Source organism: Tursiops truncatus, chromosome 11 (assembly GCF_011762595.2).
Source record: "Tursiops truncatus isolate mTurTru1 chromosome 11, mTurTru1.mat.Y, whole genome shotgun sequence".
In the NCBI taxonomy this organism is placed as follows: domain Eukaryota; kingdom Metazoa; phylum Chordata; class Mammalia; order Artiodactyla; family Delphinidae; genus Tursiops; species Tursiops truncatus.
This window is the reverse complement of record NC_047044.1, coordinates 27,447,890-27,462,496: the sequence shown is the minus strand read 5'-3', so window position 1 is coordinate 27,462,496 and position 14,607 is coordinate 27,447,890. Positions and strand designations below refer to the sequence as shown.

Genomic DNA, 14,607 nt, shown 5'->3' with positions numbered 1-14,607 from the left:
TTGGCATAGGGTGTCCTGCACTGTAGCTTGCTGGTCATTGAGTGGAGCTGGGTCTTGAGATGGAGATCTCTGGGAGATTTTTGCCATTTGATATTACATGAAGCTGGGAGGTCTCTTGTGGACCAGGGTCCTGAAGTTGGCTCTCCCACCTCAGAGGCACAGCCCTGACGCCTGGCTGGAGCACCAAGAGCCTGTCCTCCACACGGCTCAGAAAAAAAGGTAGAAAAAACAAAGAAAGAAAGAAAGAAGAAGATAAAATAAAGTAAAATAGTTATTAAAATAAATAATAATTATTAAAAAAAATTTTTTTCAGTAGTAAAAAGAAAGAAAGAAGAGAGCAACCAAACCAAAAAACAAATCCACCAATGATAACAAGCACTAAAAACTATACTAAGAGAAAACAAAAGCAAAAAATAACAAAAAAAACGTACAGACACGACCCTAGGACAAATGGTTAAAGCAAAGCTATACAGACAAAAATCACACATAGAAGCATACACATACACACTCACAAAAAGGGGAAAAAATGTATATATCGTTGCTCCCTCCTCAATTTGGGATGATTCATTTTCTATTCAGGTATTCCACAGATGCAGGTACATCAAGTTGACTGTGGAGATTTAATCTGCTGCTCCTGAGGCTGCTGGGAGAAATTTCCCTTTCTCTTCTTTGTTCGCACAGCTCCTGGGGTTCAGCTTTGGATTTGGCCCCTCCTCTGTGTGTAGGTCGCCTGAGGGTGTCTGTTCTTCTCTCAAACAGGACGGGGTTAAGGGAGCAGCTGATTTGGGGGCTCTAGCTCACTCAGGCAGGGGGGAGGGAGGGGTACAGTGTGTGGGGCGAGCCTGCGGCAGCAGAGGCCAACACAACATTGCACCAGTGTGAGGCGTGCCGTGTGTTCTCCCGGGGAAGTTGTCCCTGGATCACAGGACCCTGGCAGTGGCAGGCTGCACAGGCTCCTGGGAGGGGAAGTGTGGCTTCTGACCTGTGCTTGCACACAGGCTTCTTGGTGGCTGCAGCAGCAGCCTTAGCATTTCCCGCCTGTCTCTGGTGTCTGTGCTGTTAGCCGTGGCTTGCGCCCATCTCTGGAGCTCGATTAGGTGGTGCTCTGAATCCCCTCTCCTTGCGCACCCAGAAACAATCGTCTCTTGCCTCTTAGGCAGGTCCAGACTTTTTCCCGGATTCCCTCCCATCTAGCTGTGGCACAGTAGCCCCCTTCAGGCTGTGTTCACACAGCCAATCCCAGTCCTGTCCCTGGGATCTGACCTCCGAAGCCCGAGCCTCAGCTCCCAGCCCCCCACCCGTCCTGACAGGTGAGCAGACAAGCCTCTCGGGCTGGTGAGTGCTGGTCGGTACTGATCCGCTGTGTGGGAATCTCTGCGCTTTGCCCTCCGCACCCCTGTAGCTGCACTTTCCTCCGTGGCTCCAAAGCTTCCCCCCTCTGCCACCTGCAGTCTCTGCCTGCAAAGGGGCTTCCTAGTGTGTGGAAACCTTTCGTCCTTCACAGCTCCCTCCCACTGGTGCAGGTCCCATCCCTATTCTTTTGTCTCTGTGTTTTCTTTTTCTTTTGCCCTACCCAGGTACTTGGGAAGTTTGTTGCTTTTTGGGAGGTCTGAGGTCTTCTGCCAGCATTCAGTAGGTGTTCTGTAGGAGTTGTTCCACATGTAGATGTATTTCTGATGTACTTGTGGGGAGGAAGGTGATGTCCACATCTTACTCTTCTGCCATCTTGAAGCTCCTCTCCCTCTCATTTCTAATTTTATTGATTTGAGTCCTCTCCCTCTTTTTATTTTTTATTTTTTATTTTTTTGCGGTACGAGGGCCTCTCACTGTTGCGGCCTCTCCCGTTGCGGAGCACAGGCTCTGGACACACAGGCTCAGCGGCCATGGCTCACGGGCCCAGCCACTCCACTGCATGTGGGATCTTCCCAGACTGGGGCACGAACCCATGTCCCTTGCATGGCAGGCGGACTCTCAACCACTGGGCCACCAGGGAAGCCCTCCCTCTTTTTTTTTGATGAGTCTGTCTAATGGTTTATCAATTTTGTTTATCTTCTCAAAGAACCCGCTTTTAGTTTTATTGATCTTTGCTACTGTCTTCTTTGTTTCTATTTCATTTATTTCTGCTCTGATCTTTATGATTTCTTTCCTTCTACTAACTTTGGGTTTTGTTTGTTATTCTTTCTCTAGTTCCTTTAGGTGTAAGGTTAGGTTGTTTATTTGAGATGTTTATTGTTTCTTGAGATAGGATTGTATTGCTATAAACTTCCCTCTTAGAAATGCTTTTACTGCATCCCATAGGTTTTGGATCATCGTGTTTTCATTGTCATTTGTCTCTAGGTATTTTTTGATTTCCTCTTTGATTTCTTCAATGATCTCTTGGTTATTTAGTAATGTATTGTTTAGCCTTCATGTGTTTGTGTTTTTTACATTTTTTTCCCCCTGTAATTGATTTCTAATCTCACAGTGTTGTGGTCAGAAAAGATGCTTGATATCATTTCAGTTTTCTTAAATTTCCTGAGGCTTGATTTGTGACACAAGATGTGATCTATCCTGGAGAATGTTCTGTGTGCACTTGAGAAGAAAGTGTAATATGCTGTTTTGGGATGCAGTGTCCATATATATCATTTAATCTATTTGGTGTATAGTGTCATTTAAAGCTTGTGTTTCCTTATTAATTTTATGTTTGTATGATCTGTCCATTGGTGTAACTGAGGTGTTCAAGTTCCCCACTATTCTTGTGTTACTGTCGATTTCCTCTTTTGTAGCTGTTAGCAGTTGCCTTATGTATTGAAGTGCTCCTATGTTCGGTGCATGTATATTTGTAATTGTTATGTCTTCTTTTTGGATGGATTCCTTGATCATTATGTAGTGTCCTTCCTTGTCTCTTGTATCATTCTTTATTTTAAAGTCTATTTTATCTGACATGAGTATTGCTACTCCAGCTTTCTTTTCATTTCCATTTGCATGGAATATCTTTTTCCATCCCCTTACTTTCAGTCTGTATGTGTCCCTAGGTCGGAAGTGGGTCTCTTGTAGACAGCATATAGATGGGTCTTCTTTTTGTATCCATTCAGTGAGCCTGTGTCTTTTGGTTGGAGCATTTATCCATTCACGTTTAAAGTAATTATCAGTATGTATGTGCATATTACCATTTTCTTAATCGTTTTGGGTTTGTTTTTGTAGGTCCTTTTCTTCTATTGTGTTTCCCACTTAGAGAAGTTCCTTTAGCATTTGTTGTAGAGATGGTTTGGTGGAGCTGAACTGTCTTAGCTTTTGCTTGTCTGTAAAGCTTTTGATTTCTCCATCAAATCTGAATGAGATCCTTGCTGGGTAGAGTAATCTTGGCTTTAGGTTCTTCCCTTTCATCACTTTAAATATGTCCTGCCACTCCCTTCTGGCTTGTAGAGTTTCTGCTGAGAAATCAGCTGTTGACCTTATGGGAGTTCCCTTGTATGTTATTTGTCGTTTTTCTCTTGCTGCTTTCAATAATTTTTCTTTGTCTTTAATTTTTGCCAATTTGTTTACTGTGTGTCTTGGCATGTTTCTCCTTGGGTTTGTCCTGTATGGGACTCTGTGCTTCCTGGACTTTGGTGGCTATTTCCTTTCCTATATTAGGGAAGTTTTCAACTATAATCTCTTCAGATATTTTCTTGGGTCCTTTCTCTCTCTCTTCTCCTTCTGGGACCCCTATAATGCGAATGTTGTTGTGTTTAATTTTGTTGCAGAGGTCTCTTAGGCTGTCTTCATTTCTTTTCATTCTTTTCTCTTTATTCTGTTCTGCGGCAGTGAATTCCACCATTCTATCTTCCAGATCACTTATCCGTTCCTCTGCCTCAGTTATTCTGCTATTGATTCCTTCTAGTGTATTTTCATGTCACTTATTGTATTGTTCATTTGTTTGTTTGTTCTTTAATTCTTCTAGGTCTTTGTTAAACATTTCTTGCATCTTCTCAGTCTTTGCCTCCAGTCTTTTTCCAGGGTCCTGGATAATCTTCACTATCATTATTCTGAATTCTTTTTCTGGAAGGTTGCCTATCTCCACTTCATTTAGTTGTTTTTCTGGGGTTTTATCTTGTTCCTTCCTCTGATACATAGCCCTCTGCCTTTTCACCTTGTCTTTCTGTGTATGTGGTTTTTGTTCCCCAGGCTGCAGGATTGTAGTTCTTCTTGCTTCTGCTGTCTGCCCTCTGGTGGATGAGGCTATCTAAGAGGCTTGTGTAAGTTTCCTGATGGGAGGGACTGGTGGTAGGTAGAGCTGACTGTTGCTCTGGTGGGCAGAGCTCAGCAAAACTTTAATCCATTTGACTGCTGATGGGTGGGGCTGGGTACCCTCCCTGTTGGTTGTTGGCCTGAGGTGACCCAACACTGGAGCCTACCTGGGCTCTCTGGTGGGGCTGATGGCAGACTCTGGGAAGTCTCGCGCCAAGGAGTACTTCCCAGAACTTCTGCTGCCAGTGTCCTTATCCTCATGTGGAGACACAGCCACCCCCCGCCTCTGCAGGAGACCCTCCAACACTGGCAGGTAGGTCTGGTTCAGTCTCCTGTGGGGTCACTGCTCCTTCCCCTGGGTCCCAGTGCGCACACTACTTTGTGTGTGCCTTCCAAGCGTGGAGTCTCTGTTTCCCCCAGTCCTGTCCAAATCTTGCAATCAAATCCTGCTAGCCTTCAAAGTCTGATTCTCTAGGAATTCCTCCTCCCATTGCTGGACCCCCTGGTTGGGAAGCCTGACGTGGGGCTCAGAACCTTCACTCCAGTGGGTGGACTTCTGTGGTATAAGTGTTCTCCAGTTTGTGAGTCACCCACCCAGCAGTTATGGGATTTGATTTCATTGTGATTGTGCCCCTCCTACCACCTCATTGTGGCTTCTCCTTTCTTTGGATGTGGGGTATCTTTTTTGGTGAGATCCAGTGTCTTCCTGTCAATGACTCTCCTCTGCTTCTTTGTTTTGCTTATATTTCTTTGACTCCATTTATTTAGGAGAAACAGTTATCTACTGTGGTCTTGAAGGGCTGTTTTTACGTGGAAGCCTCCCTTTGTAGTCTATGCGAGTCTCTCATTTTTGGTGCAAGGGCTGTTGTTAGTATGGATGCCTGCCGTGTCTTTCCTCCATGTATGCTGGTTGTTATCCCCCTGATAGGGGGTCTTACTGTTTCTGTGGTGACCAGAGCCTGCGCTGGAAGTTGAGTGGGGCCTCCTCTTTGCTCTGTGCTTGTCACAGCCTTGTTGGGACAGGGTCTGCGTCCCAGTTGTTGGGGTGGAAGCCCCCATGTCTGTTTCTGAACTGTGGTGTGAGGTAGGCGGTACTGGAGCACTCCCACTGGGAGTCACTGAGTATTCCTCCTCAGGAGCTGCCCACCGGCAAGTGCGATCTGTGGTGTCATCTGTCACCCATTGTGCGTGCTCAGAACGTACACCATTGCTGGCACTGCCCTCAGGTCCTCCTCAGCCACGGGAATGCAGGCAGTCAGGCTGGATGTCCCTCAGCTGCTGTGCTCACAAGGCCACCAGCGCCGATCCATTGGCACAGAATTCGTAGAGGCGAAGCCCTGCCCGCTTCGAGCCCTGTGCGGGTGAGGCTGCTCCGGCGGCGCCCCACTCCTCCCTTCAAGGGCTTGTTAACAGTGGGGCTGCTTTGGTGGACCCAGGCTTCATCCTGCACACAGCCCCAGTTGCAGCCCAGGCCACACTCCAGCCCCTCCAGCTTCTCCACAGAGCCACCCCCAGTCCTCTCCCCAGCTCTGTCCACTGAAGCCCAAGTTTCAGCACCCAGCCTCCACTCATACCAGGAGACACATGTCTTGGGCTGGGGAGTGCAGCAAGGTGGCCAGGACCAGGTGTGCTGGTGTCTCTCTCTCCTGCCAGCTGTAAGCTGGTTGCCGCACTCTCCTCTGAGCCTCTGAAGCTCCCTTTCTGTCCCAGCTGATCTCCCAGCCAGTGAAGGGAGTTCCCAGGGTGAGGGAGCCTTTCCTCTTTCACAGCTCCCTCCCAGGGGTTCAGGTCCCATCCTGCTTTCTTTTTTTTTTCTTTTGTCCTACCTGGTTACACGGTGATCTTTCTTGCAGTGTTGGCTGTATGAGGTCTTCTGCCAGCATTCAGTAGGTGTTCTGTGAGAGTTGTTCCACTTATAGATGTATTTTTGATGTATTTGTGGGCGTCATTGAGCTCCATGTCCTTCTATTCCGCCATCTTGATCTCCCACCTATAAATTTATTTATTATAAAACTGACGCAGAGTCCATTGATCTAGACCCATCCACGAAAAGGACTTTTATGTCCAATCTCTCATGACAGAGAATTTTTTTTCTTTCCCTAATGTTTCTGAAAAGTAAAGCCAATAGAGAGATGAAAAAAAAACCTATAGTTTTACTTTTAGAATCATCAAATATCTTTTTTTTTGCTCTTCTGAGACCTTCCAAAACACTAAAAGCTTCCAGTATCTCTGCCTGGATCTTTGTCTGAATTATTTACCACTGGTGTTTCTTTTCTGATTGATATGTGGGGGGGATTCGGTGTTTTTATATTTACCCTGAACACCGGTGGGTACTGGCAGCCAGAGCTGTTCCCTACAACATGGAAATTTGGAGCACTGGCTCAGGGTTGTGTGTTTTGAGGGAATCCCTAACTGCTGCTGAGAAATCAGTTACTGGAACTCCCCAGCCTCCCACAAGGACCAGCAGGTAGTGCTGGAATGCTGCTGCTAGTGACTCAGCATGGAAATCAGCCACTAAGGCCACAGACTACAGCCTCTCCACACCTCCTCTTTCCACTCCTCCCCACTTCCAGCCTTTCCACGTCTGCAGTCCCTGCTCCCTTCATCCCTTCCAACCCCAATGAGAATCACTGCCATTTTGAGCTGGTTGAGGGGAAGTCATCTAGTGCCGTCCCCCATTTTAAAGAAGAATCTGAGGTGCAGAGACAGGGGGCTGGTCCCTCCGCCTTGAAGCCTGGCCCCTAGAGCTCCATCCTCCATGCACCTTTCTGACCTGGCATCTGTAGGTGGGGAGGTGGGAAAGATCACTCCCGGCAGAACTCCTGTAAGGAAGAGTCCCGGATGTTTTTAAAAGAAATGTGATAAAGCTGCTAGTGTAGGAGGGTACGACCCTCCAGGGACATGGTCAGGCTATGAAAGACCAGGACAAATTGCAAAGCACGAGGCTAGGAGAGAAAAAGGGGAAAGTTGGAGAGGAAAGAGAGAGAGAGAGCTCTCTCCTTTCAAAGAAGAGAATGGAGCCAGCAAAATGGGGTGGTGGGTGGTGACTGTGGGCTGTGAGCCCTACCCATGATCTGAAATCTTCAGTAAAATAAACACATACACTCATAAAATGTTTGGCATGAATGGGTTTACAGTGGAAACCGACACAGGAAACCTACCAAAGGGCTAAGTGTGGCATTTGGCCCATGCTGTTCAGCGAAGAAACAGAATGTGTACAAACAGGAGCCCAGGGGCCAGAAGAAGCCATTGGAATATCTCTTTATAAATATCTAAGAGAGTTTTGGACTTGTTGGAGGTTTGAGCCAATTGTACCGACCTCTCTGAAATGCAAGGGCTGACACCTGGGCATAAAGATGTATGACGATATCTTTGGGAAAGCAGAGGGAGCCTTCCGCAGTGCACAGTCGTCCCTTTGTATCCAGAGGGTATTGGTTCCAGAACCCCAACAGATACCAAAGTCCGAGGATGCTCAAGTCCCGTATATAAGATGGTATAGTATTTGCATATGACCAATACACATCCTCCCGTATACTTTAAATCATCTCTAGATTACTCATAATACCTAACACAAGGTAAGTTCTATGTAAATATTGTAAATACAGTGGAAATGCTATGTAAATGGTTGCTGCTGTGCCGCAAATTCAGGCTTTTTGGAACTTTCTGGAATTTTTTTCCCCAAATATTTTCAGTTCACAGTTCGTTGAATTTCAGAATGCAGAACCTACAGATAGTAGAACCGACTGTACCTTGACCTACCTGAGGTTGGTCTTGAGGGTCTGGGTCATGAGGGTCAGGACTTAACCTGGGCCTGAAGTGAGCATGAAAGAGGGAAGAGGCGAGAGCCCGCAGCAAGAAAAATATTTAGTGTGAGAGCAGGATCCATTTAGAGCTGAACTCAGGACCAGAATGGTGTGAGCAGGTGGGAGGAGAGAAGAGGAAGTGAACACACTCTTAATAATACTTCTTGATGTACCTGTGTGTGCAGTAGCCACAGACCTGGCTTCAGGTGTCATGTGTCACCTGCACAAAGGCTGGGACCCCTCAGGTTCAAACGGTGTCACATTCAAAGAAACAGTCCAGCAGATGAAACAAATGGAGGAGCTATTCTCATGTTGCTTGCATTTCTCAAAATACCATTTATGGAAATCCAATGTATCACCCATAGCAATACTTACTAAAGTTTCCTTTCATGTATTCCCCATTGTGTGTACTCCTGGCAACTGCCTCTTTGAACAAACTCTCCCTATTGACAATTGTCTACGTCTTTTTCCCTCTCCTCTCTTTTCTGTATCATGTAGAACAATTTAGCATCCTCAACTTCTATTTTCATTTTCTCTTCATTATCCTGATTCCCTCCAACAAAGGAGTCAAGGAACTGACCCACGAAGCAAAAATCCTTCCTTTTCCTGTCTACCTGTGTAGTGTTGACTCTCAGTTCTCCTAACTGCATTGCAGCAAGAGTGGGAGCACAGTTGGCAAAACCAGAAATCTCCCCCAAGGGCCAGGGAAAAGGAGAAGGCACGGGGCAAAACTAAACTCTTCAGTGACAAGGGTAAACAAGCCTGAAATATGTATATTAATACATCTTACACGGCCACTGATGGAGTATGCAATTTCTAGGGGATTTAACCAAATTCAAACTTTTCCTATGCATTCAAATCTTGACATCAGTTTCCCCATTTAGGAGGATTGAGGAGGTGGTGTTATAGGTGGTGCTGATGACCTCGTCCTTCATCACCATTGCTGGGAAGGCAAGATATCTGAAGGAAGATTCTTTCATTTCTTTAATTGGAAAGCAGCAATGTTTCAGTCAGTAATATTCAATAATACTTCTTAAGCACATTGAAAAAACCCATTTCAGAGCCTGAATTTAGTACTGGTAGATAGATGCTTGCTAAGACAATTTAATATGGAATTTTCAAAAGCAAAGTCTAGTCCATGGCTTATAAATTTTCCTAGCAAGCTCACAGGTGTGTCATGTCATTACTGAGTGAAATCTCTAAGGGTTTCTTGTGTCCGGACTTCTCAGTGTCTTGACAGGAGAAGTGATGTTCTGATCCACCTGCTTTTGCCTTCCCCAGTGGTGTGAGGACAATGAACAGTGCAGACGCCTTCACCTACCTGAGCTCCTAGTGGCCCCACTACACAGGCTGACTCGATACCCCTTGTTGCTGAAGAGCATCTGGAAAAGGAGTACAGACTCTACGGAGAAAATCATGATCTATTCCATCAAGGAAAAGGTGGAAAAGTCAATCTGTAAGTCCCTGAGATGAGTGACCCAGAGCTCCAGTGTCAGCTTTAATCAAAGAGTTGGGGGACCCTCTGGCTCCTGGGAACCATTTGGGCTTCCATCCTAGGAGGTAATTCCATTGCCTTGAGGTCATGGCTTTCCGAAATGTGGATTCCAGTTTGAGTTTGCATTGTAAATCAAACACGCTCAAAACAATGGGCTCCAGTCACATCCTGGCGAACCCTATGAGAACTCTTAACTCCAAGTTCACGCAGGACGTGGCCCCGTCTCCAAGGCTTTCAGATGTGAGTTCAGGCAGGAAAAGTTCTACTTCCCAGATGATGAAGCCACTTTGTTTTTAACATCCATACTGAACCCACACACAAAGCAAATGGGAGTAAACAGCATGGGAAGCCTTTCCGGAGAATAAATTACCATCCGTCATTTTTTTTAGGTCACTGAAATCTAGGGCCAATCTAAATATAATGCCAACTGCAATCTTTAGACCCGAAATTTGGGAATAGGAAAAGAGAAAGCCCTGTGATGACTTAAGTTTATTTGGGTAGCTCTGTATAATCAAATTCAAATAAAGAAGTTCGTGGTATATGTCCATAAACCAAGATTTCCTGGGGAGCATCAAAAGGGAACAATTCAAAATGATGATTATCAGCTGTACAGAAATGACATATTTCTTTTTCTTTTGCATGTTTAAAAATAAAATGACCATTCACTTAGGAGTTTCTTTCCTTTTTAAAAATTTTTTGTTGAAATTCTAAAATAACCCAAGGAACTAGAATTCAGCTTATCAAGTGATTAAGACAAAAAATTCAGTTAAAGACAGACTTTTTTAAACTTTTAAAGTAATTTTGCAGATTATTACTCATTTTGATAAGTTTGTGAGGGAGATAACATCTCTTCTAGGAATTTCTCAATAAAATGAATTCTCATTGTTGGGGAAAGAGATCCCTGTGGCCTTCCTTTAAAGCTTAAAGATGGAGAATTCTCAAGGATTCCCTAACCCTGTGATTCTGTGGGTCTACGACTTGCCCTCCATGTTTTCAAAAATCATTTCAAAACCTCAATAGCAATATGTTATTAAAAAACATTGGAAAATTAATATAGACCTTCAAAGAGAAAATGAGTTCTTACCAAAAGAAATAATCAACCTTACCATAAAGTGAATATATGTTTATGATTAAGACAAAAGGATATGTTTGTCCTTGTTAGTCTGATTTTTTTTTTTCCTTCCTGTAATCACAAGCTGTGTGATGGAGGGAATATGAGAAAGCTACTAAGGGAACTGTTAGTATTATTGAAATAAAAATGCACAATACATTTCCAACTTACTGAGTTAAATTAGTTCAGCTTCATTTTTCTCTGCAAGAGGCTGATTTCAAATTAATGAGTTTTTCTAAGGTATTTAAACAGCAAGAAATATGTTAAATGAACCTAAGATATGGTTTGGCTCCAGGGGCGGTCAGTATCTCTAAATGATTCCTGCGGATCTTGGTTAAATTTTATGCTGTAATGCCTCATGCATTTAAACAGATACTGGATGTGTCTTGTCTTTCAGGGGATCTTGAAGGAAAAGTGAAGTGGCTTGACAATTTTCAAAAATGCAGACATCTACAGGAGATTATAGTGTGGCCTCCACTTTGGGATAGAGATAAAAGGTTTTTCATTCCAGAGGTACAGAAAGGATCAATTAGAACCTATGTCCCTTTCTAAACGTTTGGCATTCAAGTGGAAGTATACTAGTCTTACAAAGTCCCCAGCTGCCCACTAGAATTAAAAATCTAGCAAGAAGTAAAGCCTTCATCCACATGACATTGTGTGTGGGGAGGCTGACCTCCTCATGCCATTCCTAAACTGGTCCTTCTAAGCATTTTTCCCATTCTTTCCCATTCTTTCCCATTCCCATGTGCATTTACTGGCATTTCCAAATGTCAGGAACTTTCTAGACAGAGTACGTTGCCCCAGCTTCTAGAATATGCTGTCCTCCAATCACTAACAACATCTCTTTGATTTCCTCCCTTGTTTTGCCAGTGCCTGAAACACGTTTTTAAAGAACACATGGCAGAAAACATCCTGTCAGCAACCAACAGACACCTTCTCTATGAAGGAAAATTAACTCTTGCAGGTAAATAACTACTCCCTTTACAAACCCAACATCTTTGCTACCTTGTGACTTGTCCAACTGTTGCTTATCGAAGGGTGGCAAGAATTGTATTTCCGTATGGCCAAGGCAATGGAAGATGTGAATCAGAGAGCATCCTATGGAGTCACACAGACTCCAGCTTGATCAAACCACGACGTAACTAGCCACACGCCCTCCATTTTCTCTCTGTAAAATAGGATAACGATACCTGTCTTATAAGCTGGATGTTAAAGTGAAGTAACATATGTGAAGAGCTTAGCTCAAGGTCTGGAATATAGTAACCACTCAATGTCAGCTGTTACCACCCTCATTTTACTCCTCCAGTGAGCTGGGCAATCATACTCTCAGTGTTGACTGAGAACCTATTATGTAACACACGTTGCATTGTGTAGGTACCACTGGAGGATAGAAAAGTCACTATTCTGGATAATCCTTTCCCTCTAGTTGGGAAGCGCTGCCATAATGAGCAGACCTGCAGTCTAAGTCCAGAAGAGAGTCTGATGCTGGAGTACCCAGGAAAGGCTTCATGTGGTCCATGGGACTGGAGGCGGGCTTCGAGGGGATAGAAGGGTGTAGTTCAGTGAAAGGACAGGAGGGAGGACATCCCGGATGAAATGCAAGAGAAAAGGCTTGGAGGCAGAAGCCACTTGAGAGAATAGGCTCAAGGCAGCGTGGTTAGGAGGGAGATCCCCGAGGCTGCCTGCCAGCTTCCCTTCCCAGCTCAGCCTTTGCTGCCTGTGTAACCTGGGGCCACGTAACAGCAATCCCCCCATGCTGCAGTGTCCCCTCTTTGGTGTGAGGATTAAATGAGCTAATGGATGTGTAAGCACTTGAAAGAACCATTGGCAGAGAGTCAGGGCTCAGTAAATATTATCAGAAAGGTCTACCCGACTGAAAGGAGATTTGCATTCATTCATTGCTTCATTTCTTCACAAAATCTTGATTGAGCACCTGCAGTGTGTGAAGCCCTGTGGGATGTGAGTTTGCCTAAGATCTTTTGGGGGGTGCCAGGCAGTAATTCCTTACTCAGTACACACCTGTTGAGAACCTGCTCTCTTTTAGGGATAGCGCCAGATGTCAGCTTGGGACATAACCCCCGCAGGCAACTGCCAACTCGAAAGATAGACATGCCCAGCTTTTTACATCAAAGGGCTTTTTCATGCGTGTTTTCCTTCCAGTGACTTATGCAGAGAAGTTACATTTTATCCCATGTCACAGGGGAGACTCGGGGAGGTTGTCTGTCATGCTCAGGGTCCCTTGGCAAGCTAATGGCAGCATCCAGACCCAGGCCAGGCTGCCTCACCCTAGCAGGCTTCCAGAAACATAGCCACTGCCCTGAAAGCCAGAGGGACCCAGCCAGGACACTGCAGGCAACAGGAAGCCACTGAGCGCTCGGGGACATGAGAGGCTTAAAAGGGTGCTGGAGAAAGAGCTATGGGAAGCAATGCCCAAAATGGCTAGAAGAGGAGACCAAAGCAGAGAGGCCAGCCTGAGGGCGTCACAGTGACGCAGGATGGGGTGGGAAGAGCCTGGGCCTGTGTTTCTCAACCATTCTCCACCTGTAGACCACTCCCCTCCCACTTTCGTTTGGAAAGGTAACAATCTTACCCTTTCTTTTACAATTTCAAAACTAATTATATCATTGTGACAAAGCCAGATCCAACCAAAACCAAAAGTCATGAAGCAAGACACAGTTCTGTGTACAATCCTGTGCCTGTCCCTGCAAAACTGGCCTCCACCTGGAATCATCAGAGATTTTATTTCCCCTCTTCCCTCTATCTACCAAATTCCCAACTGTGAGACCCACCAGCCTATCCTAACATGTTAGAAATGGGCTTGGATCAAAAAGGATAAATGTGAGAGCTATTTCAAAAGCAAAAATAGGAGAGCTTTACGATTGATAAAATGAAGAGGAAATGAGTCGAAGACCTTCAAGTGTGCTTATCTATCTACCTGAAAGGTTGGTAGATGACCCTGAGGGTGGCAGAGGGAGTGGGTCAGGGAGTCCGTTTTAGCGTTCAGGTGTGGACGTGATGGGAGGCCGTGTAGAGGCTGGATGAACATGACCATGAAAAATCTCTTGGTGAAAAGCCGTGTCAGATGTGTATTCACATAGCAAGTGGGATGGGGGTGCTTGTCATGGAAGCATGGGTGGGAGACTGGCCTAAGAAGGAGTCGTTATGGTTCAACCCAACTTTTCGGGAAAAGTTTCTTGTAGAGTCAGATGTGGTAGAATGGGGATGACCTACGTAACCATTACTAACACCAGGCTCCTGTCTGACAGCACATGCTGTTAGTCAGATTTCATCAGAGAGGGGTGTGTCATATAGTAGTGTCAAATCAAGTTTAAAGTCACTGGGACTTTGGCTCGGAGTTGGCATAGAGATATGGTGTCGGTGGGGGTAATAGTGTTAAAAGAAACAGGACATCATTTTGAATGGAAAAAGCATTGGACCAAGAATTAGGGGGTCTAGCCCCAACTGTGGGCTTTGGGGAAATTGTTTAAATTCTCTTAATCTCTTCTGTAAATGTTGATGATGATGATGGTGATAGTGATAACCATGACGATGGTATCTACCGCTTAATATGTTTCAAATTTCTTCTAGCCTTAAAAACTGTAGTGTTGAAATTAAGTGCATTTTCTCATTCCCAGAAGGTCCAAGTTTTTATAACTTCTGGAGCATAACCAGCTTCCCACTGGAATTCATGCCAGCACGCCCTTCACAAATGCATTACTCCCCACAGACTGGTATTTCTAAATAGAAAAAGAGGTAACGTTCAGACAAATAGGATGGCGCAGCAGCTGTAGCACCTAGAGAACACACGTTGTTCAAGCTGCTGCAGAACTAGAATAAGTCAGTGACGCTGCTCTGTTCTCTAGCAGTGTGATGAAAACCCCACAGGCCAGACTCTGAGAAAAAATAAAGACCTAATCGAGTTAGAACTGCACACGTTTGTAAGTCTCAGATCTGGTTGTGTGGCACATAGCTTGAAACTCCTGGGATAA

At 44.9% G+C, this 14,607-nt stretch overlaps 1 protein-coding gene across 1 annotated transcript in view; it reads left to right on the top strand.

Annotated features, from left to right (window-relative positions):
• The window catches only part of PLEKHG7 (pleckstrin homology and RhoGEF domain containing G7), an 83,186-nt gene that overhangs the window by 56,622 nt on the left and 11,957 nt on the right, over positions 1-14,607 (top strand). The window contains 3 exon segments of the mRNA XM_033866265.2: positions 9,294-9,468; positions 11,016-11,131; positions 11,489-11,582. Of these exon segments, the coding sequence (XP_033722156.1) occupies positions 9,294-9,468; positions 11,016-11,131; positions 11,489-11,582 (385 nt within the window).